The sequence below is a fragment of the Corapipo altera genome, unplaced genomic scaffold (genome assembly GCF_003945725.1).
Source record: "Corapipo altera isolate COAL_440 unplaced genomic scaffold, ASM394572v1 133, whole genome shotgun sequence".
Classification (NCBI taxonomy): domain Eukaryota; kingdom Metazoa; phylum Chordata; class Aves; order Passeriformes; family Pipridae; genus Corapipo; species Corapipo altera.
The window spans coordinates 1,403,381-1,430,264 of NW_020884939.1; the positions used below are offsets into that span (position 1 = coordinate 1,403,381).

The 26,884-nt window shown below is 40.8% G+C and overlaps 1 protein-coding gene and 1 non-coding gene across 4 annotated transcripts; both read left to right on the forward strand.

The window, feature by feature from the left end:
- The first annotated feature begins 72 nt into the window (after positions 1-72).
- Positions 73-25,966, forward strand: CCAR1 (cell division cycle and apoptosis regulator 1). Of its 3 annotated transcripts, XM_027660919.1 has the most exons (26): positions 73-99; positions 483-602; positions 6,965-7,137; positions 7,715-7,759; positions 8,441-8,473; positions 9,431-9,624; positions 10,110-10,224; positions 10,307-10,496; positions 11,598-11,730; positions 12,027-12,188; positions 12,630-12,855; positions 13,774-13,887; positions 14,722-14,888; positions 15,623-15,833; positions 16,641-16,724; positions 17,351-17,536; positions 18,760-18,951; positions 19,305-19,538; positions 19,872-19,983; positions 20,244-20,285; positions 21,605-21,687; positions 22,066-22,212; positions 22,604-22,724; positions 23,259-23,444; positions 23,812-24,017; positions 24,598-25,966. In XM_027660919.1, exons 2-26 carry the CDS (start codon positions 530-532, stop codon positions 24,655-24,657), a joined length of 3,489 nt encoding a protein of 1,162 aa, XP_027516720.1. In that variant the 5' UTR covers positions 73-99; positions 483-529; the 3' UTR covers positions 24,658-25,966. The 3 variants fall into 3 exon arrangements, with proteins under 3 accessions (XP_027516720.1, XP_027516723.1, XP_027516721.1); XM_027660922.1 differs by lacking the exon at positions 20,244-20,285; XM_027660920.1 differs by lacking the exon at positions 8,441-8,473.
- On the forward strand, positions 14,505-14,568 carry LOC113955495. Its single transcript, XR_003530586.1, has one exon. It is a non-coding gene; the product is annotated as a small nucleolar RNA SNORD98 (small nucleolar RNA).
- Positions 25,967-26,884: the final 918 nt, after the last annotated feature.

Below are 26,884 nucleotides of genomic sequence, written 5' to 3' on the forward strand. Positions count from 1 at the left end.
GAGGCGGCGGGACGGGGGCCCGGGCCGGTCGTGCCTCCCGTGCGGCCGGAGCGGCCCGGCCCCCTCCGTGCGGGAGCGCTGGCGGCGCGGCCCCGCCGCAGCCGAGCGCGGCCCGGGGACTGAGAGTAACGAGGTGTGAAGTGTGTGCTCGGAGAGATCCTGCAGAGTCACTTTTCCCTTAGCGCCCCTTGACACGGAAACGCATCTTTGCATTTAAATAGCGTTAGTCCCATTGTTAAGACGAGGGGGATGGAGGTCGTGCCTTAAGAAAGTAAAATAACTTGTCTCACAGCTTTCTGTGTTTCCCGCACGTGGCGCATGTTGCCCGCCAGGTTTTAGGGGCGTAAGGCTGGTATTTCCACGCTTTTTGTTTCTTTTCCTGTCTATTATTTTTTTTGTTTGGAGTTTTTTTTCCTGTGGCTCAGAATTAAAGTAACCCGGCGGTGTGTTTTTCAAAGACTGCAGCTGTGCTCTGTTTCACTAGATTGCAGTTACAGGCGATAGACCCCGGGAGATCCTGCCTTCCACCATGGCTCAGTTTGGAGGACAGAAGAATCCCCCCTGGGCTACTCAGTTTACTGCCACCGCGGTGTCTCAGCCAGGTCAGTTTATATCTCTCGCTGTTTGAACCCTGACATCCAGGAGATTTGGAGATTCCAGGGTTGGCTGTGCATTTACCAGTGGCACCATGCTAACTAACATATTTAAAACCTGCTTAAATGGTTAAAGTTGGGGGTTTTTCCCCACCATGCTAACTAATGTATTTAAAGCCTGCTTAAATGGTTAAAGTTAGGGTTTTTTCCCCACCATAGAGGCTTTCAAGGTCTTTACTTTAATACAGGCTGTTGATTTTGTTTGTTGTTAGGTTTTTTTAAGGGGTGATAAGTGAAATCCCAGGTGAATTTGTATGGATTTGGACAGTAAACAACATATCAAGTTACTCATATCCCAAGATGTGTAAATTAAATTACCTTTTATCGAATTACATCTTTAGGTTAAATAATAACAGCACTAATAAGGCACTACAGATTTTTTAAGTGCTGTGTCACTTTCATTTCCAGGGCAGCCTATATCAACTTTTGCATATTATTTTGCATTTGTTAATATCTTGGTCCTACTTCACACAGTGGAAAGTTCTCTGAAATTTACTACTTGGTTGAGGAGGTTGAGGGTTTTTTAACGCTAAATTAGAACTTAAGGATCCCTATAACCAAATGCAATGCCCTAATAATGAGAGACAGTTTCCTTGGATTTAGCTAAAAGCCTGATCACAGGCTACCATATTTAAGAACTCAGCTGGCTTCATTTTCCATATTGCCTTGTGGCACAAAAGATTTTGAGGCAAGAATGTGAAGCTTGCTGGATGATGAATTTTGGTGCTTCCACTTCCAGTTCTGGAGTGCCTTTTGCTCTTCTTGAGTGCAAATTGTTTCTTAATGAAATATTGTGGTTACGTTGTGTGATGTGCGAAGGCTTCAGTGAATCTGGGATGGGAGGCAGTGCCTTGCTGAAGAGCAGCCTTGCTAAAGGGTTGTACGGTTTGTGCAATTGCTCTGATTTGATATGAAGTTCAGTGTCACACCTCCTTTGTCCCTGGGTTTCTGTCTGGGAGCCTGGCAAAGGTTGGGAATGCTCGGCATTCCTTGGAGGTACGTGTCTGGGGTAGGAAGAATACATCTTTCTCCTGGCTCTGTTTTCTTTGCCAAAGTGAATCCTCTCTCTAGTTTTTCCATTGGTCACTGATCCAATGACACTGTATCCTCAGGGAATGACCACCCCCCATGTGTTTCACCCTGTTCTGTCCCAGTGTGCCTTTTGCTGTTCCTCCAAGCCCTGTTCCCCACCTAAACTGTTGCTGTACCTAACCAGCTGCCCACAGGCAGTTTTTCACTGTTTCTCTGAATAGCTCACACTTCCCTTATCCAAATGGCACCATCTCCTGTAAAAAATTCCTTAGCAGCTGGAAAGGGTTGGCATTGGGAACATGGGAGAGACAGACTTTGCTTTTGGTTCTCCTGTGTGGCTGCGTGAGACACTGGAGCAATCAGAGCTGGGCTGTTCTCGATGTGCTGGCTGGTGTGACAGCTAATGTATCCAAAACAGGGGTGGGAGATGGAGGGCCAGCTCTAGGTCCTGTCTCAGAGGGAAAGCTGCACAAAGCCTGCCAAGGAGAGCAGCTGGCAGTCATCCTGCAGCTGAGTGAGGACCAGGAGAGGGGGATGGAGTGTACATCAACTTCTTATCAATGGTCTTGTGCCTGTGGCTCTGCCCTTGGCCAGCCTACTCCAGAGCCTCCTTAGATTAAATGAAGTGCAAAATGTGACTGGGTAGAACTGGTCAACCTTGGTTGCTGTGAGATTTTTCACCTGCTCAGTGAGGACATGTCTCCAGGGATTTTTAGCTGTTCATCTGATCCGGCAGCACCTGACTCAAACATGAGAGCCATTAAAGACCTAACATTTGATTGCACTTTTGGCTTCTTCCTGTGCTAGTCTCACATTCCTTCACGTTCCCAGTGTCCTCTTCAGGCTGTAGTGTTTTATCTCCAGTATCCCTTGAAGGCCTTGAGCTCCCCATGTCCTTTGCTGCAAGTGCTTTCCTGTACCTGTCTCTGCATCCTTTCTTCCCTGTCTGCACTGCTGAATCCAGTCCCTGGGATTCTACAGCCCAGCTCCTGTTTTAGTACATACTTGTTCCCCTGCCTTTTTTATTGCTAGTTGTGATTGCAATTTATAATCCAGAGTATTGCTGCTCACTTGTGTCTGCACCCAAGAAATTGAGCACATTGGCTTACCCTTGTGAATCCCAGTGTTCCTAAACTCATTTAAAAAAAACATAGTTACCGAATGTTTATATATTTTCAGAGGTTTGGCCAGAGGTGTTACATGTATTTATACATGCCAGCTGTTTTTACCCAAGTGTCAGGTTCCTTCTCCAAAGCATCGAGGTGCTTGGGTATGAGGGAAAGAGAGCTTTATTTTTATAACACAAGCAACGTGATGTAGAGCCTCTTCCTAAGCTGGCAAATGTGGTGAGTGATGGTGTTATAAACCCAGTTTGATCATTGCAAAAAGGTAATTTCAGGGTTGGGGGGTTGTGTTTTTTTAGTTTGGGTTTTTTTGGGGGGATTTTTTTGTATTGCTGATGTAGATGCTGTCTTGGCAGCATCTGGTTACTTCTGGTGAAGAAGTAACTAAATGAGTTAAAGCTCTTAATAATTAAGGTGTGACATTCTAAGGTAGTTGTAGGGTGACATGCTGTGTAATGAAGGGTTCTGAAATCCACTTAGGAGAGCTCACTCATTCCTGTCTGTGCCCGTGGTATTAGAAGGGAGATGGGCAATTCCAGGAGCCAGCAGAGAGCGATGTGCGAAGAGAAACTCCTACATGGAACACAGCCAGTTTCTCTACTCCTCCTCTCATGGATTGGTGCATCACATGGCTAAAACCAGAATAAAGCCCCTGCCATGCTGGTTAAGCATTGTTAAAGCATAAATTAAATCATAACTTAAGTCGTGCCTACTACAGAAAATGACTTTAACTTGCATAATGCTGTGCAAACTCCTGAAACGCCTGTGAAGGAGAACCCCCTCCTCTTCTCTCAGGCATTTGTTTTTGGCACATCTTTGGTTTGTGTGGCAGTGCTTGCCGTGTGCTGTTCTCAGGGTTGTGATGAAAAGCTTGTTTTTACAGACCTGCAGAGCAGGGGAGCCCCAGCTGTGCTGTGTTGTGGCTGATCAGGGGTGTTGCCTTTGCTGTATCACAACTTCATTGTGCTGGGGTGAAGGAAGGTGCAGCTGGTGGAAGCTGAAGCGCCTGTTGCTCAGTATCCTGTTACTGCTGGTGGCAAAGTGTGAGAACAGGACAAGCCTGTGGTGGATCTCAAGCCCCTAAGGAAGAGTAGCTGATGCAGTTTGCTGACTTGCTGTAAACAGATGTCCCATGACAAATACTCTGAGCCCGGTTTCAAGTGTGTGCCTGATGAAAGGAGTATTTTGGGAGTAGGTTGTGTGGTGTTTGTACTGTGAGTGTGTTAAGCTGGAAGAAACTTGAACAGCCAAGGACCCACTCTCACGATTTCTGACAACTGTGAGAAGTGTGCAGAGTCCTGCACAGGGTACTCCTTCACTGCAGCTCTAATAAATCTATGTCACTTACCAAGGAGACGGATGTAGCTACATACTTTGAAGATGTTTCCCTAGTTTTAAAAGATCTCTGGATTTTAGAAAGAGAAAGAGGGACTACTAAATACTATCTTTGTGCTTGTTACAACAGAAATGTCTTACCTAAAAAGATGCTTGAGCTGCAGCCTGGGATTCCTGTTTCTGTCCAAGCCCTTTCTCTGGCTGTGCCATGCAGTGTTGGGAAGTTGTTTGGACTGTGTTTGAAGGAAAACATCTCCATCACCACTTAACTGGATCATTACGAATCCTGAGAATCTATTGTTTGTCACTGCACGTGCTTGTTGCCAGTAATAGTAATATGGCAGTCAGATGTCAGTTCCATACTCAGTCTGGGATTCATTCTCTGTCTCTTGTTTTTCTGTGTAATTTTTCCCTTTTTCTTTTTTCTTTTTTTTTCTTTAAACTAGTAATGCAAACTCAGTTGCCTAATTAATTGGAGCCTGTTTGACTGAGATGAGTACACAGACGAAAGGTAGTCCCGTTAAACTGGAATACTTCAGGGCAAAGCAGTAGGAACATGATACAGCTCTGAAAAACTTGTTACTACAGGTGTTGCCCTCTGAGGGGATCTTGGCAGTCTTTCATCTTTGCCCTTTCTTAGTAAGTTGTTGTGCAGTGTTGTAGATGACAGGTACCCAGTTAATATTAAATGCTCAAAAAGTGACAGTAGAGATGGCAAAAAAGTTTTTTCTTGTTTTTCCTTAGTTGACAAAATGGGGTAAGGGTCTTAGAGTGAGCTGAGTATTGCATGAGGTAATTATGGGTTATTCTGAAAGGAAAGTTACTGTAGTGAAACTGAAGAGCTGAATAACCCTAAGATCTGGGTTGGATACCCCTGGTACAAAAAGTAGGAGAAAACATGTGAAACTTGTTTTTGATAATGCTTCCCAACTCCATCCACCTGCACTGGAACATTAGAACAGAACATTAGACTGAGAGACAGTGGCTGGCACAACCACAGAGATACAGAGGTGACAGCGTGGAGTGAGGTTCTGCACTAATGGGATTTCTGCTCAGCATGTGGCAAGAAGAGGAGAAAGATGAACACATTGGTTATTTGCCTCAAGTGAGCCAGCAAAGTAATGCAGCCAAGAGAAGGGAGAGTTGTCCCAGGATGCAGCAGCATTCTGAATTATGTTTAAAGTCTGTTTAAAATGTGTTCCAGATGAGAGTGTGCTTCTGGATGGTCAAAAGTGCGCATTCAAATTGAAACTGATGATTGAAGCGGGAGGCAAGAAGATCAAGAAAATGTAGGGTCTGTCATGAAAGAAGCTTCAGATTTTGTTTGCTGACTTCTAAAGAAATGCAAATGTTGGAATTTTCCAGGGGAAAAATCATGAAATGCTGTACATTGAAGAATGCTTGATTTCATTTTTAAAATAGTATTGCTTCCTGGAATAGTTACATGACAAAATTTGATACTGATCATAGTGATTATTGTCACTTGCTTATATTTCTTCCATGTTTCATTCCAAAACTGTAAGGTGATCAGTGCCATCCACTTGTTTTCTAAAGACTGTGCTCTGCTGGAAGGAGCAGCGTGGTGGGAAGGATTGCATTTTTCAGAAGCTGTTGAGTTGTGTACAGCATTTTTGTGTGTGTTATGGTGATGGATCACCAGCTACAACCAAAGCCTTACTGCGTCCCTGAGTCAGGACTTACAGCTTCACATCAGTGAGAACAGTGTGGAGCGCCAGCTCTGCAGGAATACTGTAAACCTGCTCTTCATTTAATTGTGTCTCTTTAATGGCTTTGAAAGAGAAAGAAACCCTGTTCCTCTTGAATGTTCCTCAGTTTGAGGATGGTTGGCTGACCTGTTTTTGCTAGCAGTGTGTTTCCCTGCCAAGTTTCTCTGTGGATTTATTTAAACATGTGGACTAAACTGATAGCTTGATGAAGTGATATTTGATCATGCAGCTGCCAATAACTTTGTTTAAAAGTCCTGCAAAAAAGGGAGCAGGTTTTCAGGTATGTTTGTAGTTTTCCACTCAGATTTGCATTTTGCAAAGCTCTTTGTCCCCTGAAAGTTCCATCTGTAAGTCTTAAGCATACCTGGTTCAGAAGAATACCCTGTGGATAGCTGCTCCTCATGATTTCTTCATGTTCTGTGGTGAATTAAAACTGGTATGACAGTAAAATAAACTAATCCTTCCTTCCAGGCAGTTTTGAGTCTGGGCAGCACAAGCCCTTCCTGGTAAGAGCTGGAGAGAGCTTGACTTGGTCCCTGATTAAACTCCCTGTTGTTCCAAGGCTGTTCCTTCCCCACCAGCCCCCACTTGTCCAACACCCAGCTCACGGGGACAGAGCCAGCACTGAGTGAAGTGAAGCCTTGTGTGGTTTCAGAGCACACGTTCCATAAGCCTCTGTTTCACAACTGCTGTTACAGTAAAGATTTCTCTTGCCTTCAGATAGAAAGAAATGAATGAATTTACAGAACAGCTCAGCATCCTCATTTGGCTCATCCAGAAGCTGAATATGTTCAGGGAAGAATATGGGGGGGGCGTGTGGGGGTGGGTGCAGGGGGGATGACAACTACTAGAGCTATACACTCATGAGCAGCTCCAGAGAAGGAAATTGAAGTCTCTGTGCCTCTGCTGTGGTTTATTGTTGGTAAGTGAATTTAAGAGAAACTAGTGAGATGTGATCCTTTATCTTGAATTTTGATTTATCTGCTTCTTGAGCTTGACTCAGGAGTACAGCACCACGTCCTGTCATGTGGCTGTTGGAAACCTGGGCCGTGTGAGGCTGCTCCAAGTGCTCAGTGTGTGTGTTCCTTTGCAGCTGCCCTGGGAGTGCAGCAGCCCTCGCTGTTGGGAGCCTCTCCAACCATCTACACCCAGCAGACGGCGCTGGCAGCGGCAGGTCTGACCACACAGACCCCCACCAACTACCAGCTCACCCAAACAGCTGCTCTCCAGCAACAGGCTGCGGCTGCAGCAGCTGCCCTGCAGCAGGTAAGCACACATCAACAGCAAACACTCTGGGATTGTGTAAACCAGAGGCTTTGGAAAGCTAAAGTACCCGGGAGAAAAGGAGAATGAGAAATGGGGAACATTGCAGTGCAAACCAGTTTAAACAACAGTGGGACTGTGGGTTTAGAGCTACCAGTAGTTGTATTAGTCTGTGAAGGGGGGAATTTTGGCTATGCAGGTGCTGACTTTCAGCTTTGGAAAGCCTTTTGGGAGAAGGAGTTTTGCTGCATCTGAACTGAGAATCTCAAGTATCTTCCATCACTATATATATCCTTAATAGCATTTTGCATGATTTCATACTTTGCCCTAGATACTGTCTAAGTGTCAGACTTAAAAGAAATTGCAGACTTTAGCTAGAAAGAGGACATCAGAGTCCCCTCTAAAGGCTCAGAGTATTTGTTATGAAAATTATACATGTTGGCAGTTATTAGTTATGTTTTGTATTAGAATTGTTAATTGTTAATAGTTTCTAAAACTTGCTAAGCAGATAACTTGTGTTTGATATTATTGGGGTGATAATACTCCTGTTTATGAGATATTTTGCTTTTATCTGTTTCAGCAATATTCACAACCTCAGCAGACTCTCTATAGTGTACAGCAACAGGTTTGTCTGATTCTTACTGTGTACATCACAAATAACTTTAAAAATAATGTTGGTCATGTGTCTTTTAGGATTTGTGTCTGAAAACATCCTCGTATGGGAAGTTGTTAAAGAAACTGAAGTAATATTTTCTGTAGTAAAAGAGAACTTGAAGTTCGTAAACTTGGAAAGACCTGTCCAGAATGGAAACCTGCCTACCTTCATGCAAAAAGGAATTTTAAAAAATATGTTCTATTCTATGTGTACATGTTACCTGCTTAACTTTGCTCTAAACAGGGCCGTGTATTTTAACTGCTGGAAAGATGCTGTCCAGAAAAGGTTCCTTTTTACGTTTTGGGTTTTTTTTATGGTCTTCAAACTTAACAGGATTTTGCAAAAGAATAAAAGGACGTGGAAATTCTAGGCCTAAGCGTCTTCAGCTGCCAAAACTTTTTTTGGTATTGTTATTAACTTTGACTTCCAAAAAATCTAGCATTTCTGCTCGCTGAATAAACCTGGATTATACAGTTTTAAAATTAACCCCATGAGCACAGTTTATGCATATGCAAACTGCTGAAATGACCAAACCCCAAAGGACTATTAACTGACTCAGGTTAAGCAAAAACTCTTACTTGTACAGAGGAGGTAAAATTGTACAATTTCCTTAAACATATAAAATTAATTTATAACTTTATTTATTTTAAGTTGCAGCAACCTCAGCAGACCCTTTTAACTCAGGTTAGTTTGGTTTTATTGTTTGGTCTTCATCCCCAAACACAGATAATGCAAGAGTGCAAATTTGTGACATCTTGGGTACTTTAAACTGTAAAATGAACTAATATGAATGGACATTTTGTTGGTACAGGTTTATTTGATCCAGATGTTAAAATATGCATAACCATGGTTTCAAAAATTAATAGCAACCACCTTTCCTTAATCTTGAAGGGAATATGTTTGTTGATTATATTTTAAATTTTTTTTTTTGTTTGAACTTCAAGTGTCCAGTTGTTCTGCACTTAGGTAACCTACAGGGAAAATCTTTCTCTTCTTTGTGAAGGAATTTAACTTTTTCATATTAAGAGTATGTATATAGAGAGGTTTCAAAAGAATTTTGCTGAGCTTGATGGGTTTAAAACATGCAGCCATTTAAACAGACTATAAGTTGCTCTGGTTCTGTTTGACTTGAACTTTTAAACAGGCTATAAAAAAAAATGTCAAAATCACTGACTTGATTTCATTATCTTACTGTGTTCTGCTTTTGTAAGAAGGCAGGCACTGGAATTCGTGAGTCAGGGAAGGGCTGAATTTAACACTGTGGTTGGGATGGAAATGCAGAATGATCTCTAAGTGTGTATTCCTGGCAGAGTCAGGAATTCATCTCTTCAGGCCCACCGTATGGGTTGCCTGTAAACAATGATGCAGTCTTCATGTCTTTTTTCTGGACAGTGTACATATTTTGGGGAGAGAAGGATAAACAAAACCAGTCTTCATTCAAAGTAGGAAAAATGTTACTTGAAAAAAAACCAAAAAAAACAAAACAAACCAACGACCCAACAAAAAAACCCAAAAACCTTCCACCTTCTGAAAATCTCTGTTCAGAATAATTTTGTAGAGTCCTTCTAAACTCCTGTGTCCGTGGCTAGAGGGCCTGTTCCTCGTGGGTGCAGGATTTATGGGTTGCTGTGTTTGTTGCAGCCAGCGGTCGCGCTCCCGACCAGCCTGAGCCTGTCGACGCCGCAGCCCGCGGCCCAGATCACTGTGTCCTACCCAGCTCCCCGCTCCAGCCAGCAGCAGACACAGCCACAGAAGCAGCGTGTCTTCACTGGGGTGGTCACTAAACTGCATGATACTTTTGGCTTTGTGGATGAAGATGTCTTTTTCCAGCTTAGGTAAGCTGTACATACTTGCCTGCAGCACTGACACCCTCGCTAAATCAGAGGTTTAGAAGATTGCACTCTAATTCTGGGACTCCACTGATGTGCCAGTAGTGGGTGTGTTGTTTTCTTTTCAACAATGAAAGTCAGATGGGCAGAGAGGTTCAGAGGTGCTGGGTCTGGGTCAGTTTTTGAGTTTTTTTAATACAAACACCAGAGCTGGGAGACTCTTCCTTCTAGTCGGAAACTGCAGAATTTGTGGACGATTAAAAGCATAAAACTTGCTACCTGCCTGTCTTAACTCAGTGCTGTTTGGGGAACTTTTGCTTTTGGGCCAAAGACAGGGAATTATTAACTTCTGCTGAATTTGGGGGTGGATGCTCTTCCAATAAGCTTTTTTTAATAAACTTTGTCTACTTTCTCCCAGCTTTAAATATAACCTGCAAATGTAAAACTATCTAAATAAAGCTCTCACAGTATGTTTTCTGTAATGTTTGCAGTGCTGTTAAGGGAAAGACACCTCAGGTGGGTGACAGAGTTTTGGTAGAAGCTACTTACAATCCTAACATGCCATTCAAATGGAATGCACAAAGGGTACAGACACTTCCAAATCAGGTACGTGGGGTTACCCAGGGTCACCTGCAGTGACCGACTCTGGTTTAAGCTCGCTCATGGCTCGTCTCTGTTGTGCTGCCAGAACCAGACCCAAGCCCAGCCGCTGCTGAAGACGCCCCCGGCCGTCCTTCAGCCCATTGCACAGCAGACATTTGGGGTCCAGGCTCAGCCACAACCACAGTCCCTGCTGCAGGCACAGATATCAGCAGCTTCCATCACACCTCTGCTGCAGACACAGCCTCAGCCACTGCTGCAGCAGCCACAGCAGAAAGGTGCTTCTCCAATGCACACGTTTTGTGGGGGTGACTCTGGTGCTTCGTGTGTGGTGGTTGGTTGTTAGTCAGAAGGCTGAAATAGTATGGAGGGGACTCTGTAAAATTTTCAGATTGAATATGTCTTCTGCAGCTGTGTGCAAGGCATGTCAGGAATCACCTGGTTAGTGAAATCCCCTTGGACTCCTGCTCATGTTAAGATTTCAGAATCTGAAAGCAATGTCAATGTAATTTTTATTCGTTCACAGTTGAAAGTATTAATAGCAGTGTAATCCTTCAGCATTTTCTGCAGTGTTCAGCAAAATCAGGTTTCACACAGTTGTATTGCTAAAACTACTATTTCTTTGTTTATTTATGTCAGTTAGCCAGGTTGGCATTTGAGAGAAGAAACTGCCTAACATGGCAAACCTCAAACAAAAGTGATTGTGGGGTCTCTTGAACTTCGAGTAGCTGAGGAATCAGAAATAGAATTGATTATAAGATAATATTAAGACCTGTCTTACCCACAGTAAAAGCAAGGGTAGAAGATCCTAAGCTATCACCTAAGCAGAATTGTTTTGGATAAATGCTTTCTATAGTCTAATTAGTCCTGTTTGTTCATTAGTGTTTAGTAATGTTTGCTCCTTTTAAATAAGTTGATTAAATGTCTGAAGACAGCAAAAGTATGTGCTGAGGGATTGATGTAGCAGTATAATATATGGATTTAGGAATAACTTTCCAGGATGCCAGTTGTTTTTACCAATGAATAGCCTGAAAAATAAATAAGATTTAGGTTTTCTTCAGTTCAGTGAGTAAGTAGTGTATCTGTCTTAATTTACTTTTCCAAGAAAAGGCTATTTACTATGATAGCTTCTGTGTGCTTAGCTTATATTAGCTTCCATCTTAAGAAGATGCTTTTAAACCAGTGTCACTTACTAAAGTCTCAGTTTGCAGCAGTGAAGAAAAGCTTGAGTCTTGAGCTTTTTTGAGTAGGTGTTAATAATTAGACTTATTTGACTCTAGAGTTAGTTTAGAAAATGTACACAAGTGCAACAGGTATAAAGCAGCCACATTTGCAAAGTGTAGATAGTTCTGTACTGATCCTGTACATTTTTGTTTCAGGTGGTTTGTTACAGCCCCCAGTTCGTCTGGTTTCACAGCCTCAACCAGCTCGAAGACTTGACCCCCCATCCCGATTTTCTGGGAGGAATGACCGAGGTGGAGACCCAATGCCAAACCGGAAAGATGACAGGAGGTGTGTAGACTAGACTGTGATCAAAGCATTCCATAAAGACCTGTCCTCTCCAGAGCTGAGTGGCTTCAGAGTGAACCAGTGAGACACACAAGGGGCTTTATGTTAGATACTAGGGAAGAGTTCTTGCCTGTCTGAAATGAAGGGATTCTGTAATCGATGTCTCTTGTAGAGAGACTGTACTGAAACTTCTCTCCTTTTTGTGAGCCACCTCTGACAGGTCTGGCTCCCCTTGTGCTAGAAACCATTCTGTGTTACCAGCATGCGAAACTCCTTGTCTCTTGTGTGCATTTTTTAAGCCGTGAGAGAGAGCGAGAGCGCCGCAGGTCCCGGGAGAGATCCCCCCAGAGGAAGCGCTCCAGGGAGAGGTCGCCCCGGCGGGAGAGGGAGAGGTCCCCTCGGAGACCCCGGCGTGTCGTCCCTCGCTACACGGTCCAGTTCTCCAAGTTCTCCTTGGACTGGTATGTTCCGAGTGCCAAATGTTTACCCACATCTCCTTTAATCGTGGGCACAGATCACTGTGTCAGCACACGTGGGTAGTGGGAGGTAAATGATGGATTTGACTTTAAAGAAAGATCAGATGTGTGATGACTGAGAACCTTGTTGGATAAACTTGTTTGAGGTTCTGTGTTATTTTTGAATGCTTTTACAAAATAGCTTTATAACCCTGTTTAATAAATATTCCTTAACACACAGTCACCTTAATTGGAAGAGTGTTGAGTAATTACTTGTTTTTAAATTTAATCCATGACACTCTTAACTTCAATATAGTGCTCTTCAGATTTTTCATATGCAGTATCAAATATACAGCAGTTGTATCTGCAGTTATTACACCCCTAATTATGTGCTTTGTTAATGGTTACTTTATTGCTGTGTCTTCCAACCAATGCTGTTTGTTCCAGCCGGAGCTGTGATATGATGGAGCTGAGGAGGCGCTACCAGAACTTGTACATCCCAAGTGATTTCTTTGATGCTCAGTTCACATGGGTGGATGCTTTTCCTATGTCTAGACCATTTCAGCTGGGAAACTACTGTAATTTCTACGTAATGCACAGAGAAGTGGATCCTATAGATAAGAACACGGCTGTCCTTGATCCACCCGACGCTGATCACCTGTACAGTGCCAAGGTTTGTACGGGGCTCCGCTGCTGTGGCTGTTCACCAGAAATGCTTTTGATCAACAGGGTGCAAAAGGGAGTACAACTGTACTGAAAATATCCTACAGCTCTTTAAACAAAACACAGCGTTTTAAGCTTTTCAGTAAAAACCTGGTATGTAGAGCTTGAAGAATCCCGACTGAAATTCAGTTTGTTTGTCCTAAATCTTGTGTTTACTGAGGGCTCTTCCATTCTCTGCACCCAATAGTAGTGATTGATTATAGGAAAGAAAGCCAACTCCTGGAAGATCTCTGAATGATTTCTTAGACAATGCATTCTGAATAGTTAATAGAACCCTTTTTTTTTCCCCTTAAGTGTACTTTCTGGTCAGTTTGTGTTACTGTCTTTAGTGGTACTTCCTTTCTTACCCTCCTTCCCTCCTTTCCTTCTCCCTCTCAGTATTTATTGCTTTCTTTAAAGTAGATTGGGATTATCTGAATGTCAAAATACATCAAGGGCTGTAACCATGTATTAAAGATCCCAGTATCAAAACTTTTTCCTAAAACCTTTTCTATTCAGAATACCTTTCATGAAAATAGGTCTGAGATGTCTAGGTCAATCTGTTTAAGAAGTATTACATGTTGTAGATAGGTTTAGGTACAACTGCCTTTAACCTCTGTATTTCTGAAAGACTTAACCTAGTTCCTTTCTGTGTAGAAAAACTTTAAAGCCATGTCCCAAGTAACAGACATACTATTTTTTCAATCTAATTGTGCAGAGCAAGAGTTGTCTTCCAGAAGGTTAAGCTTCAAAATATAGTTGGTAACTGAGAAAGAGCATCCTAGTCCATCATATAACCTGCTTAGGGTACAAAGCAACCTTGTCAGATTTTGCTCAGTGTGTTCACAAGTTGTGGTCATTGTTTACCAAGGCTGATGTGACTTCACAGGTGATGCTGATGGCCAGTCCCAGCATGGAGGATCTCTATCACAAGTCCTGTGCTCTGGCTGAAGATCCTCAAGAACTTCGGGATGGATTTCAGCATCCTGCTAGACTTGTAAAGGTAAATATGCTTCAATGCCAGACACTTTTGGCAATAAAGGTTGGTTATAAAGCTTTACAATGTTTGACAATAAAAGAGGAGCTTGTAGGCAGCTGACTGGATGGCTTGTTTCTCTGAAGAGACCTGGTTTATATGTCAGTTCTTTTTCCAGTTTAGAGTAACTTCATATTTACTGCTTTGTTCAACTTAATTAAACTCAAACAATTAACTTTTTTGGCTGTTTTTTACAAGCACTTAGTTGTTCTTGAAGGGCTCAACTGTGAAGAGAATACACATGAAGCAACAGTTAAGCAACCCTTGTGTTAAGTGAAACTTAACTATTCTTGAACTGAACAACCTGTAAGTGCTGTGGTGTTTCAGGAACACAGACTTGTTTTCCACTTAAATTCTATCTTCTAGAAAGTGGGAATACTTCAGTTTACAGATGCAATGCTCTTGTGGTCTCAGCTTTTGTAGTTTTTCTTTATCACTTTTAAGCAGGTACATCCATAAATGTGTATCTGAATTAAAACACCATTTAAATTAGTATCTGTCTTTTGTGTTAGAAAACTTTTAGTTGCAAAGGATCAAGCCTGTACCAATAAATGAACCTGATGGAAAATCTTGAAAGCAAGAATGAGTGATGATGTTTTAAACCTATTCCATTGCTGAAAAAATCTGTGGAAAAAAATAACTGAACTCTTTCTTGACTGATTTTCATTTTCAGATTTCAAAATAATGTGACAGTTTACTCACGGATTTCAGAGTGTGTGTGCTATGAAATATTCTTTGCACTTTGGGAAAATGACTTTTTACCCCTGGCAGGGGAACATTCAGAAGACTCTTTTTGTCTAGTTTTTAGTGGGTATGAAAGGCAAAGATGAAGCTATGGCTATTGGAGGACACTGGTCCCCATCACTGGATGGACCTGACCCAGAAAAGGACCCCTCGGTGCTGATAAAGACGGCTATTCGTTGTTGCAAGGCTCTGACAGGGATTGACTTAAGTGTGTGCACGCAATGGTAAGTACTGCACTGCAAAGCCAAGGGCATGTAGAAGTACTTGTCTGTTACAAGGAGTTAAAAAAAAAAAAAAAAAAGGCGAAAAAAAGCTGGGAAAACCTTTTTTCTTTGTCAGCTGCTCTTGGTAGTTCAGGTAAACTACTCAAAGGATGTTTCTGTTTGGTAATAAGCTTGATTGGTGCCAACTGTGCTGATTACTGCATTAAGAACTAATTAAAAACTCTGGATTTATTTTGACATGTTACATTGTAATTTTTTTAATGAATGTGTGTTGAAAATATTTTTCATTTTGTACATAGCTGGAGAGGATCGTCAAGAGAACTTCATTTCATTGTTCTTTTGTTATAAATAAATAGCCGCTCGTTACACAGCCATATTTTCTCTTGATGAGTTTCTGTCCTGTGTTAACACTCATTTTAGTTGTACTAATACCAGGAAATTCTACTGTATGCTAAATTTAAAGTGCCTCAACAACTTCTCTTTGCACATAAAACCTACATGTGCTAAACACCAAGTTGTACAAAAAGCATTTTGTTGGTTTTCCTCCTTTTCAGTTGCGATCCCTTTTTACAAGTGTGCCAAAAGAGAAAATATGGCTTCCATAATTTTTTTCTTTAGATAAACTTCCAAGGTCTTGCAGCAAAGTTTCTTTACTTGATGTGCTACAAGTGATCTAGGCTCTTTAAAATGTATTGTAGAATTTTTTTTCCAACATGCTTCTTCCCTTGCAACAGGTACCGTTTTGCAGAGATTCGCTACCATCGCCCTGAGGAGACCCACAAGGGGCGTACGGTTCCAGCTCATGTGGAGACAGTGGTTTTATTTTTCCCGGATGTTTGGCATTGCCTTCCCACCCGCTCAGAGTGGGAAACCCTCTCCCGAGGATACAAGCAGCAGCTGGTCGAGAAGCTTCAGGGTGAACGCAAGGAGGCTGATGGAGAACAGGCACTGAACGCTAATCCCTTTTTCTATTTCTGCTTCTCACAGGCACAGGAACACAGGCACAAAATGCACACCACATGCTACACCACACACATACACAGGAGGAACATAACTGGTAACAATGACTGGTAAACCAGCTTTCAGCAGTGTAGTGAATGTTGGTTTTTATTTTTGTTTCAGCTAGTTCACTAACTTTAAATGTGTGTGCTGATATCACAAGCGGAATTAAATTGTGCTTACGATGCGCAGAACATTTTTGATTGTAGACATAGTTGCTGGAATCTGGGACCAGTTTTTGAGTGAGATGCAGTTTATGAATAGCTGTCTTTAAACATTTTGCCATTTTCTAAAATTTCTAAATTCTCTCTTGTGGCCAGTTCTAATTGTGATATTTGAAACTGAACAAGCACTAGTCTGAAACATCTGAATTTCAGGCCATGTGGCTGATCAACATCTTGGAATAAGGGAAGGTCTGACTGAACCAAGAGTAATTTGGGGGATTTAAAAAGCTGGGGGAAGATCACACACTGTGTGGTTACTGGAGACCAGCAGTGTCTGTGTAACCCCAATATTCTTTGTGGTGTTGCTTATCACCCTTTTGTGTTCCACAGATCTGGCTTGTATTGGCTGAGTGGCACTGTGATAATTTATAAAGTGGTAGAATGTGTGTGTGAACTTGTCGAAATAATAACTTTAGGAGAAGACTGTCTGAAACAGTTGTGACCTTGCACAGATCAGCAACAGAATTTAAAAAATAACTGAGATGCTTTCAGGCTTTCTGAATGATAATTTCTAAATTTTATTTGTCAGGATGAAGAGGAAAAGGATGATGGGGAAGCTAAGGAGATCTCTACGCCTACGCACTGGTCTAAACTGGATCCAAAAACAATGAAGGTAACAAACACTTCTTAAAATTTGATTCCATGGTGCATTTTCACTTCTAAGACATGACCTGAAATACAGTTGCACCTGTAACCAAGAAAAAAACCTTCAGTAGTGTTTTATCTTTGCTGATTTTATAGGTACTAGGTGTGTATGCAAGAATGACTCCTGATTTAAATTAGTGAATACAGCTAATTGAATATGTTCTGAACTTCTGAACTTTGTACAATTAAAGGATATCATGTATGATACCTTAACTGGAAAAAGGAAGTTCTGCAGGAATCAACCAGATTACTGCTTGCATTAAAAAATGTGGGGTCTAATGTACTTGGATGTTCATTTAAAAAAGCAATAATTGTACAAAAATGTATGTCAGGAGACATAGTAAAAAGTTTCCTCAAAAGGAATAATAAACTATTTTACTGTAGTAAAATCCTCTCCCTGCCTCTGAGAAAGATTCCTCAGAAAGGAGTTCTTGGAGGAAAACATCTCTTTAAATGTAATGTGTTTCTCATATCAGTAAATATTAGTGTTTTTCAGGGCATATTTAAAAAATACAGTTGAATTTTCAGTGCTGGTAATTTTTACTTTCTCTGCTAATCACATGTTTTGTAATGTCACTGCTTGATATTTCCCAGGTAAATGACCTTCGCAAGGAGTTAGAGAGTCGAACCCTGAGCTCTAAAGGACTGAAATCTCAGCTCATCGCTCGACTGACAAAGCAGCTCAAAGTAGAGGAACAAAAAGAAGAGCAAAAGGAGCTGGAGAAGTCTGAGAAAGAAGAGGAAGAGGAGGAGGATAGGAAATCTGAAGATGACAAAGAGGTTAGGATTTGGACGTACTTGGTTTAGGTCTTCTTAAGTACACATAAAATATTATATTAAAAATTGGTATAAATATATATAAGTAAAAAAAGTACAGGAATTTGTATGTGTTGAATGTACTTAGTTGTGCTGGGATTTTGTAGTTCTTGGATAACTGCACTGGGAACTCTTGCTGTAACTTGAGCTGCTGAATTGGAAAAAAGTCTTGGCCAGTTTGAATTTCTTTATATCAGCCCAGTCAGCTGAAATGTGCAACTGCACTTAGGGTGTCTAAATTAATGTTAGACCTTAAATGTAAGGAAGAATAAATCCCAGACTCCTGAGAAAAACCACATTCAAGAACAAGTGAACAGACTTGACAAGATTTTAACTTCTTAAACCTACATGAAAAGCAGCTGCTTAGTTGTACTGGCTTCTGTGCCTCAAACAGTCCAGCTTCTTCATGTGGCTGGTGGTTTTCTTGGGTTTGTTTTCTTTTATTAGGAAGCTTTCATTTTTGTTTTTGGATAAGCTTGCTGTGTGCTGAAGTTTCTCAGTTTGGCACTTGGTAGTTGCAGTATGGCTTAGTGTGTTTTGCTGTTCCACAAGGATAAACAAGGTCTGTGCAGTAAGGCCAAAGCTCAACCACAGAGAAGGGGCAGAAGTGTCTGCAGAGCGTGGTGCAGTAGTTGCTTTTGAACTGCCTTTCTGTGTGTTACCTGCTGAGCAATATGGGCTGATGGGAAAGGTTCTATCTCTGAAAACCTTGCTGAGGGAGCAAGGGCCACATGCTTGCTGATTCTGTCAGCTGCTGCTGCCTCCTCCCACAGCTTGGATGTGTTTCATCCAGCTTGGGGTTTCTTGCCACAGCTTTCTGTAACACTGGAGGGAAGCTTCGATTGTGCTGGCTTTTTAAAAAGCACGACCTCTGCTGTGACTGCTGTATTGGGGAGTGTTTCTCTCTTGCCATCAGTAAGCTGGTGGCACTTTACCTTTTGTAACCTCCTGTTTCATTTGCATCAGTGGTATCTGTATAGATTGCATTTCCCATAATCGAGAGTTGAGTAAATTGTCATCTGGTGCCTGTTCAAGCTGTGTTGAGTGTCTTTGGGCAGATGGTTTATGAAGCCTTTCTCTTCCCATGTAAGGAATCAACAGCTTGCTGCACAGTACAGCTCTGTAATGTCCAGGCTGAACCTTCAGCTTTGGAATATGTTGTGTAATGAGGTTTTGCCCCCTGCCAGGAAGAGGAGAGGAAACGCCAGGAAGAGCTGGAACGTCAGCGGCGGGAGAGGCGCTACATCCTGCCCGACGAGCCGGCCATCATCGTGCACCCCAACTGGGCAGCCAAGAGCGGCAAGTTCGACTGCAGCATCATGTCCCTCAGTGTCCTCCTGGACTACAGATTAGAGGATAATAAAGAGCACTCCTTTGAGGTAACTCCGCTCCTTACAGTCAGCCGTTCTTGCTTCTTTGCGGTGTTTTGAATTGTAAAAGTTTCTGAGGGCATGGCAGAATAAAACTAAAGTGAGTTTAGTTTCTTTGTGCAAAACCCAGTCTTTGGTGCATGGCTTATAATAGCAGTGTAGTCGCTGCCTGATATCCAAAAGGAAGGCAAAGTTTTCCACACATGGAATGGAGTTTGTAAGAAATGTGACATTACATAAAATTCTGACATGGTGAAAGTTAAGATGGCACCTCGTAGCTGTTTTATCAAAAATATAGACATTTTTAACACGTTTTAAAACTTCTTGTCAGTTCTCTTTTCATTCTTTTTTTTTATGTGCAGGTGTCATTGTTTGCAGAACTCTTCAATGAAATGCTTCAGAGAGATTTTGGTGTCAGAATTTACAAAGCACTGATTTCTCTCCCAGAGAGAGAGGACAAAAAAGACAAAAAAAGCAAAAAAGATGAGAGAAAAGAAAAAAAAGAAGAAAAAGATGATGAAACAGATGAGCCAAAGCCTAAGAGAAGAAAATCTGGAGATGATAAAGATAAAAAAGAAGACAGAGATGAAAAGAAGGTCTGCAGTTGGCTCATATCTATCCTGTCTGGATCAATCCTAAACTGTTTCTATTTGAATTTTACATTATTGCTTTTGAAAACTCAGCTCTTATAGTGTTAGTTAATTGAATTGACATCTTGTTCTATTTGAATATTCTTCAATCATATTCAGTAATATGAAAGTTTTAGATGTGTATTGGGAGCATTTTAACATTCAGCTGTATCCCACAGATTTATATCTGTGTTCTTAAGTGACTAATCAAATGCAAGTTTTGGATGACTGGCAGTGAGGTTTTTTATTTGGCTGGTTTTTGATGCTGACCAGATAAATTTTTTGAAACTTTTATTACAGAGGGAAGATAAAAGGAAAGATGATTCTAAAGATGAAGAAGAAACTGAAGATGACAATAATCAAGAAGAATATGATCCAATGGAGGCAGAGGATGCTGAAGACGAAGATGAAGGTATCTTGAACTATGAATTTTGTGACTTTCAGAAACTTTGTTTTTATTGCCACTGATTATGTTCTTTGAAGCTGGAGAACACACTGGAAGTAGACAATTGAAAATTGCATTATTAGACTAATGCTGTTTTAGTAACTCGGACAAGTTCCACGTCAGATGTAAGTACCTTTGTGCAAGGCATTGTGTGAACACAGTTGATGTGAAGTAGCTGTGGTGCTCTGAGTGAGGCATGCATATAGAAGTGGTTTTATTTTTTTCAGAATGCAGACCACTCGCAACTCCCATTGAAGTCAGTAGGAGATGTGAGTATTCAGCACCTCTGAAAAACCAAGCCACTTTTACGTGCCTAACTTCCTACTCCTCAGTTCTGGAATGTCATCCTGGCTTTGCTAGGACAGAGTGTAGTGTGGGGTGCTGTTTGGGTGGAGTTGTGTTTGCCTGAAGAAATAGGGGAAGGGTCTGGAGAGCTCTCCTGTCTCCAGGGAGCTGCAATAGCCCATGTAAGACATCGTGTGTGCTTTTTGGTTTGTACTTTGGGGTAGTTGCTCTTCTGTGGAGAGTCTTTGCTAGAGATGTGGGTTTGAACTGTGTAGGTACTGCAGTCCCAGCATTTGCAGTTGTATTTTTGGCAGAGTACTGCACCAGCTTTAAAAATTGGTGCTGATCTGTGGTTTCCAAAATAACTCCGATTTGCTTATATTCTGTCTGGGAGAGTGCCCTGGGCTTTTGTGTTCTGTACAAGTGCTACTGCTTCCCATAATCTGTCCTTATGCCATTCCCAGTCAGAGTTGCTGAGAAACTCCAACAAGCCATGAAGGTGCAGGAGAAAGCGGTTGGTTCTCAGTGAAGGGTCAGTAAAATTAGCCAAGTGTTGTGATACGCAGTTTTTTCCAAAGTTTTCCTCACAAAAAAGGTGAGCTTAAAGCTGAACTTGGCATGTGATTCTCTGACCCAAGACTTGCACATAAGGTACAGAGCTGCATGTCATAATCCATCCCAGCAGTTGTCATATCCCTCTTTCTCTCTCCCAGTTTAGTTTTACTGTACTGTCCACCTTGAAACAAAAAACCTGCCATTTCTCATTCACATCTAAGAAGTGATGTGATCTGTAACTTCCTGGAGAATCTAACTCATAGGGACAGTAACGTCTCACTCTTGACATGAGTACAAACACTTGCTTTTAATGAGATAGTTTTGGGGGGGGGTTGTCATATAAAATATTTGAGGGTAAATAATACTGAGTTTGGAATAACCATGGCTGAGTGCAGGCTCTGCCAAGCCTCATTAGGGAGAATTGAGGTAATTTTCTGCACACCACTTAAGTAGATGGCGAAGTTGGCAGAACTCACTTTGGCCTCGTTAGCATTTGTTTCAGCTCTTCTATGTGTGTGAAAGAAACACAGGGGGGAAAACTATAAATGTTACAATGAGACTAGAGAAAAAAGAGGATTTAACAGGGCTCACTTCAATGCCTTTTTTATTCAATTATTTTTCAGGGAAATACATTTCAGATGTTTGGGGGGGTTATGTGGACTTTTTTAGTAGCCACATGTGTTTTGAGTTGATGGTTACATAACCATTTGCTGTTGTGAGTATGTTGAATTTTCCTTCTGTTTTCCAGACCGGGATGAAGAGGAACTGAACAAACGGGAGGACAGAAGAGAGGGCAATAGACACTGTAAAGAGAGGGCATCTAAAGATAAAGTAATGAACACCTTTCTTGACAACTTTCTAGGCCTTGTTAGATGTGTCCTTATTACAGCTTAGCTTGATTTTTGCTGTAAGACCTGTTTTTCACTTTGGAAACAGCTGTTCAGTAAATGATTAAGGGAAGTCTCTCCCAGATATTCCTATCCATTGTGTTATATTTCTTTTAAATATTTGAAAGATTACCAGTCTTAAATAGTTTGGTTATATGTGATCTATAAAGGTAAATGCTTGTAATATTAATTACTGGACAGAAAGCAATGATAAAATGAACAGAGAAATAACTTGTTAACTGAGAAGTTTATGTATTTTTAAGTAGATGATGAGGAAATGATATTTTAACTGCCTAATGATCCCATAATGGATTTTATGTAGGAGAAAGACAAGACCCAGATGGTGACAGTTAACAGGGATCTCCTGATGGCTTTTGTTTACTTTGACCAAAGTCACTGTGGATACCTGCTGGAGAAGGACATGGAGGAGATCCTGTACACCCTTGGACTGCACCTGTCCCGCGCTCAGGTCTTGTGTGGCATGGGAACACTGAAAATGTTACAGCAGTGTTGTTAGGGGGACAGATGCAGTTCAGCTTCTGGAGGCTTTGCTTGTATACCTGATCTCTGATGTTTATGTAGCCACCACATATTTACACTGAAATACTAGTTTAGTCTTTTTAAATTGTCTCAGAGTGAAAAGGGGAAGTTTGCAGCTCTCAGTATGCCCATATTGTCTATGTAGCTTTTGTCTCAAAATCCCATTTCATCTTTGCCTTGTTTGCATTTTAAGCCCCAGTATATTAAGTTCAAAAGCTGTGCAGTTTCTCTAAGTTTTCCAAGTTAGAACATTCTTGTTTAAGTAAATATGATGGCTGTGTATTGTGTAACATTTATTTCTTTCCATGGCTGTATTGTAGGTCAAGAAGCTCCTTAATAAAGTAGTGCTTCGGGAATCTTGCTTTTATAGAAGATTGACAGATACTTCTAAAGATGAAGAAAACCAAGAACAGTCTGAAGAGCTACAGGAAGATATGTTAGGTGGTATATTTTTTTTTTTTAATGCCACAACTTCCTGAGAATTATTTCTGTGTGATTAGTTAGAGTTCTAAGGTTCTTGCCTTCTTGCAGAAAATAATTGAGCAAGTTTGGAAAAGTAAATCTTTGGCATTTCATAAATTACAGTATTTTTGGCTTCTAAGATATCTTGTTGCATCTCTAGGATAAATCCTAATCTCATGGAACAGGAAGGAGGGCAGAGGTTAACGTTGAATTTCGATGAACAGCATTTCTCATTGTCAGTTTTGCAGTCAGGAGGATCAGAGCTGTAGAACAGAGCCCGAGTCTTGAAAACAAATTACTGGAGAAAAGAGGCACAGAATGGTGTCATGGAAGAGGATGCTTTTTTGTGAGGGGAGTTGGGATAAAGGGGAAGGAGGGAAATGTGAGGGATAGACCAGCAAACCTGAGTCTGTATTTATTCTTCTAGAATTTATTCTTTTAAGAAGTTTCGAGATGGGCCACTAGAACTGCAGAGATGATTTAGTGACTGTTTCCTGACTCAATCCAACGCAGGGAACCGGTTGCTGCTGCCGTCCCCTGCCGTGAAGCAGGAGGCCAAGGCCATGGAGGAGAACGTGGGGCTCATCGTGTACAACGGGGCCATGGTGGACGTGGGGAGCCTCCTGCAGAAGCTGGAGAAGAGCGAGAGGGTGCGGGCAGAGATCGAGCAGAAGCTGCAGCTGCTGGAGGAGAAAACAGGTGGGGCTGTACTGGGAAGACAATGCTGACAGAGACACTGAGGCTTTCTGAGGGAAGAAATCAGTTGGAGTGATACCTGTGATCTAAATTGTACTTATTTGCCTGCCTGTCGGTTTTCTTTTTCCCAAAGCCTTTTAACTTGCACACCGTTGTTGAGTACCATTCTTGTCATGCTGAAATGCTTTCATTTCTTTTATTTGAGACTTCCAAATGCAGTGAGAATTAAATGTTATCAAATGGTAATGCAATGCAGTTCTTAATGTTCTTTAAAAATTACTATTATGATGTTGGTACATAAATAGAATATTAAGATGCGAAGTCACAGCATCAGAACTGACTTGACTTTCTTGTTTATTCCCTTCCTAAGATGAGGATGAAAAAACTATACTACAGCTGGACAACTCTAACAAAAGTCTGTCCGGAGAGCTCAAAGAAGTAAAAAAGGACCTTGGCCAACTGCAAGAAAATTTGAAGATCTCAGATGATAAAAAATTGCAATTTGAGGGTCAGCTGAATAAGACAATCAAAAATTTAGCTACTGTTATGGATGAAATACAGAGTGTTCTTAAACAGGTTAGAGTTGTTTAATTCCATTTTTTATTATTGTATCCAAACTTCTGTTGACAAAACATATGGAACAGAAACTTCAAAATAAAAACCAAATTTGACATGAATTCAGGGCAGTAGTATCTTAACATATATGTGGAAGAAGCTCAATGTGATATCAGTTTTTTAAAGATAAAAAATTAAATGTGGGGTTTTTTTCTCAGCTTGCAACACATGTTTCTGTGACTGAGATGTTTTAAAAATGCATAAATATTAATGTAAATCTCAAACCATTTCACTGTTCTCCTGTTCTGATCTTGTCCATCCCCAACAGCCCAAATCTGCTCCTCTGTTTTATTGGTGAGCAGTACTTTGTCAGGGCAGAATTCAAATATTTCAATATATGAGAGTAAAATGAGTTTAAAGCAACCACGTAACACTCCAGAGCATTTCTGCCTCTCAGTTGTAACTAAACTGAGTTGGATACCAGTTCACAGAGTCTTTAAAGCTGACAGGAAACAGTGTCTGTCTCGCACTGCTTTACAGCTCACAGGAGAAATATCACTTCCACAACTCATGTCATTCTCTCCTGGCTTTTCTTTTCAAGGATATGGTGAAGAATGAAGATAAAGATCAGAAATCCAAAGAAAATGGAGCAAACGTATGATAAACTGCTGCTTTCGAGAAGAATGGTGTTACATAATGTAATATAAATCATGATACCAGAATGTATGGGAAGTGATGCATGTTTGATTTTAGTAGTATAAATATCCTAGTTCCAAAAGATGTATAAAGTTTTATGAATGTGAGTGTCTGCTCCTGAAGATTGCTTGTAATTCTTAGCATTCAATTTGAGACACTCCTCGAGTGAAAATAATTTTGCATTGCAAAAAGTTTTAGGATGAACTTTGTTATAGTTTTAACCCTAATAAAGTTCATCGACGTTAATGAACAGTAGCAAGTATTTAATTACCAAATGTTTTTCATTGAAGCCTAGTGAAATCAAAATTTTCATTATTTATAGACTTGCCATTTTTAGGGTTTTGTCTTTATTTCGGTCTAATTAGTCTTTTTAAATTCAAATATAAATCACAAAATAGCATGCTGCTTAATTTTGCAAGTAAAGATTTTTTTTTAAAAAAAGCTTCTTGGATTTTTTTTTTTTTCACTTGTCACGACTTTTTTTTTCCCTTCCAAATATAACTTTCTTCCCCAAAGCTGCTTGTATTAAAGCCTCATAATATACAGTAGTTCAGATGAGTTAAGAAAGCAATAGAAACCTGCCAAAATACTGGTAGGATTGTGAGATTTATATGAAAATACATGGGTCTGTTTTAAATGTATGTCATTTGTGTTCATTAAATTGTTCTTCTTTTTGGATTAATAGATATACTCCTTTTTAATTACAAATGCAGTGTATTAAGATGTATGGTTGGGTACCAGGCCAGTAGATGTCAGAACATTGCCTTACGTGGAGAAAAAGCTGCCAGTGGAGACCACCTTGGATTAAATTTGGACTTGTTTCTTAATGTGTGTAATTGCTGCAAAGGCTCGAGTCCAACCAAAGAATGGATGCCCAGCAGCAGTGCTGCATGTTGTAATTACAGAGGAGCGGGACACGCTGGGGGTGGTGGAAATGGGTGAGGGCCTTTCTTTGTGCTCACAGGTCACAAGAGACTGACACTTAAAACTTCCTGTGACATCGTGGTCAAAGGCAGACTACTCACCGACTGTCAAACAGGAGCTGTTGTGTTTTGGTGCAACTTCCAGGACAATTAACGGGTTCGAAGGTTGGAACGGAAGTGTTTTCTTACAGAAATGGTTAATTTTAGCAGATCTTTTCTTTTTTAGCCTAGTTGTCCTAGGTTACTAAATACCTGTTAGGAGAGTCCAAGTGCCATAATATGTATGAATAACCTACATGGAAACTCATGTAGCTTTAATGAGATACACATTAAAATGCCTGAATTTATGTTCAAAAGAGTCTAAGCTGGTGCTTTTATCACTTACCTTTCTTGGCTCTTTTGGAGCTAGACAAGTGAAATATCTTTTCATTAAAGTAACATGCATAAGCTCATTCATCTCAGCTGAGTCACTGTACAATACCTGAACTGTTCACACGTAGGAAATATTATAAAAACACTAATTGTTGTATATAAGTGCACAGAAAATGCATGCTTTAAGAATTGGGAGATAACATCTCAGTGACTGAATGAGGATGAGGATTGAATTTATCTTCTGAAAAGCATTATCTGTGGTGTACAGATGGTGTTAACAAATTCTTTTGTAATCAAATTCTATTTTTCACCTTTACCTTTGTACAGATTGTTGACAGCATGTTTAATTTTGGATGTTGAGCACCATTTATTTAAAGGGATTTGAAAGAATTGCATTTGAAATACTTTGTTCATGATTTTCAGCAGTACATGTCAACGTACAGGAAAAGGAGTCCAGAATTCAAGAGAACATCATTTTAGGCACACTGAAAAACATCTGAAATATTGTGTTGGGGTATTTCTACCTCCAGCTGCTGAGCTGAAAGCAGTGGTTACAACAGGTAGGCCTGATCTGATGTTTCAGTGAGGGGCCCTGTGAGACAGTTGCTACAGTGATACAGATTTTTACAATATTTAACAAAAAAGGTATTTGTTAGAATGACTGTAATCTTTCTCTATATTGCTTTGTTGTAATAGTGTTTCGGATACTATGTACAATCTGCGTTTATGCTGGAAAGGAAATTAAATGGATAAAGAATAAAGAAAAAAAAAGGAAAAGTTTTACAACCTAAGCAGAGCTTGACCAGTCTCCTGAAGCACAAATAATGTGAGGAAGAACAGGCACCTCTACAGCCTGTGTGAGCTGCTGGACCAAAAAGCACAAGGTTCTGTATATGA

Bases quoted from the DNA above. Each gene is read 5' to 3' on its own strand.
- CCAR1 (XM_027660919.1), top strand. From the start codon at position 530: ATGGCTCAGTTTGGAGGACAGAAGAATCCCCCCTGGGCTACTCAGTTT. The intron at 23,445-23,811 runs GTGGGGCTGTAC...TCCCTTCCTAAG, and splicing joins GCTGCTGGAGGAGAAAACAG to ATGAGGATGAAAAAACTATA. The intron at 24,018-24,597 runs GTTAGAGTTGTT...TTTCTTTTCAAG, and splicing joins TACAGAGTGTTCTTAAACAG to GATATGGTGAAGAATGAAGA.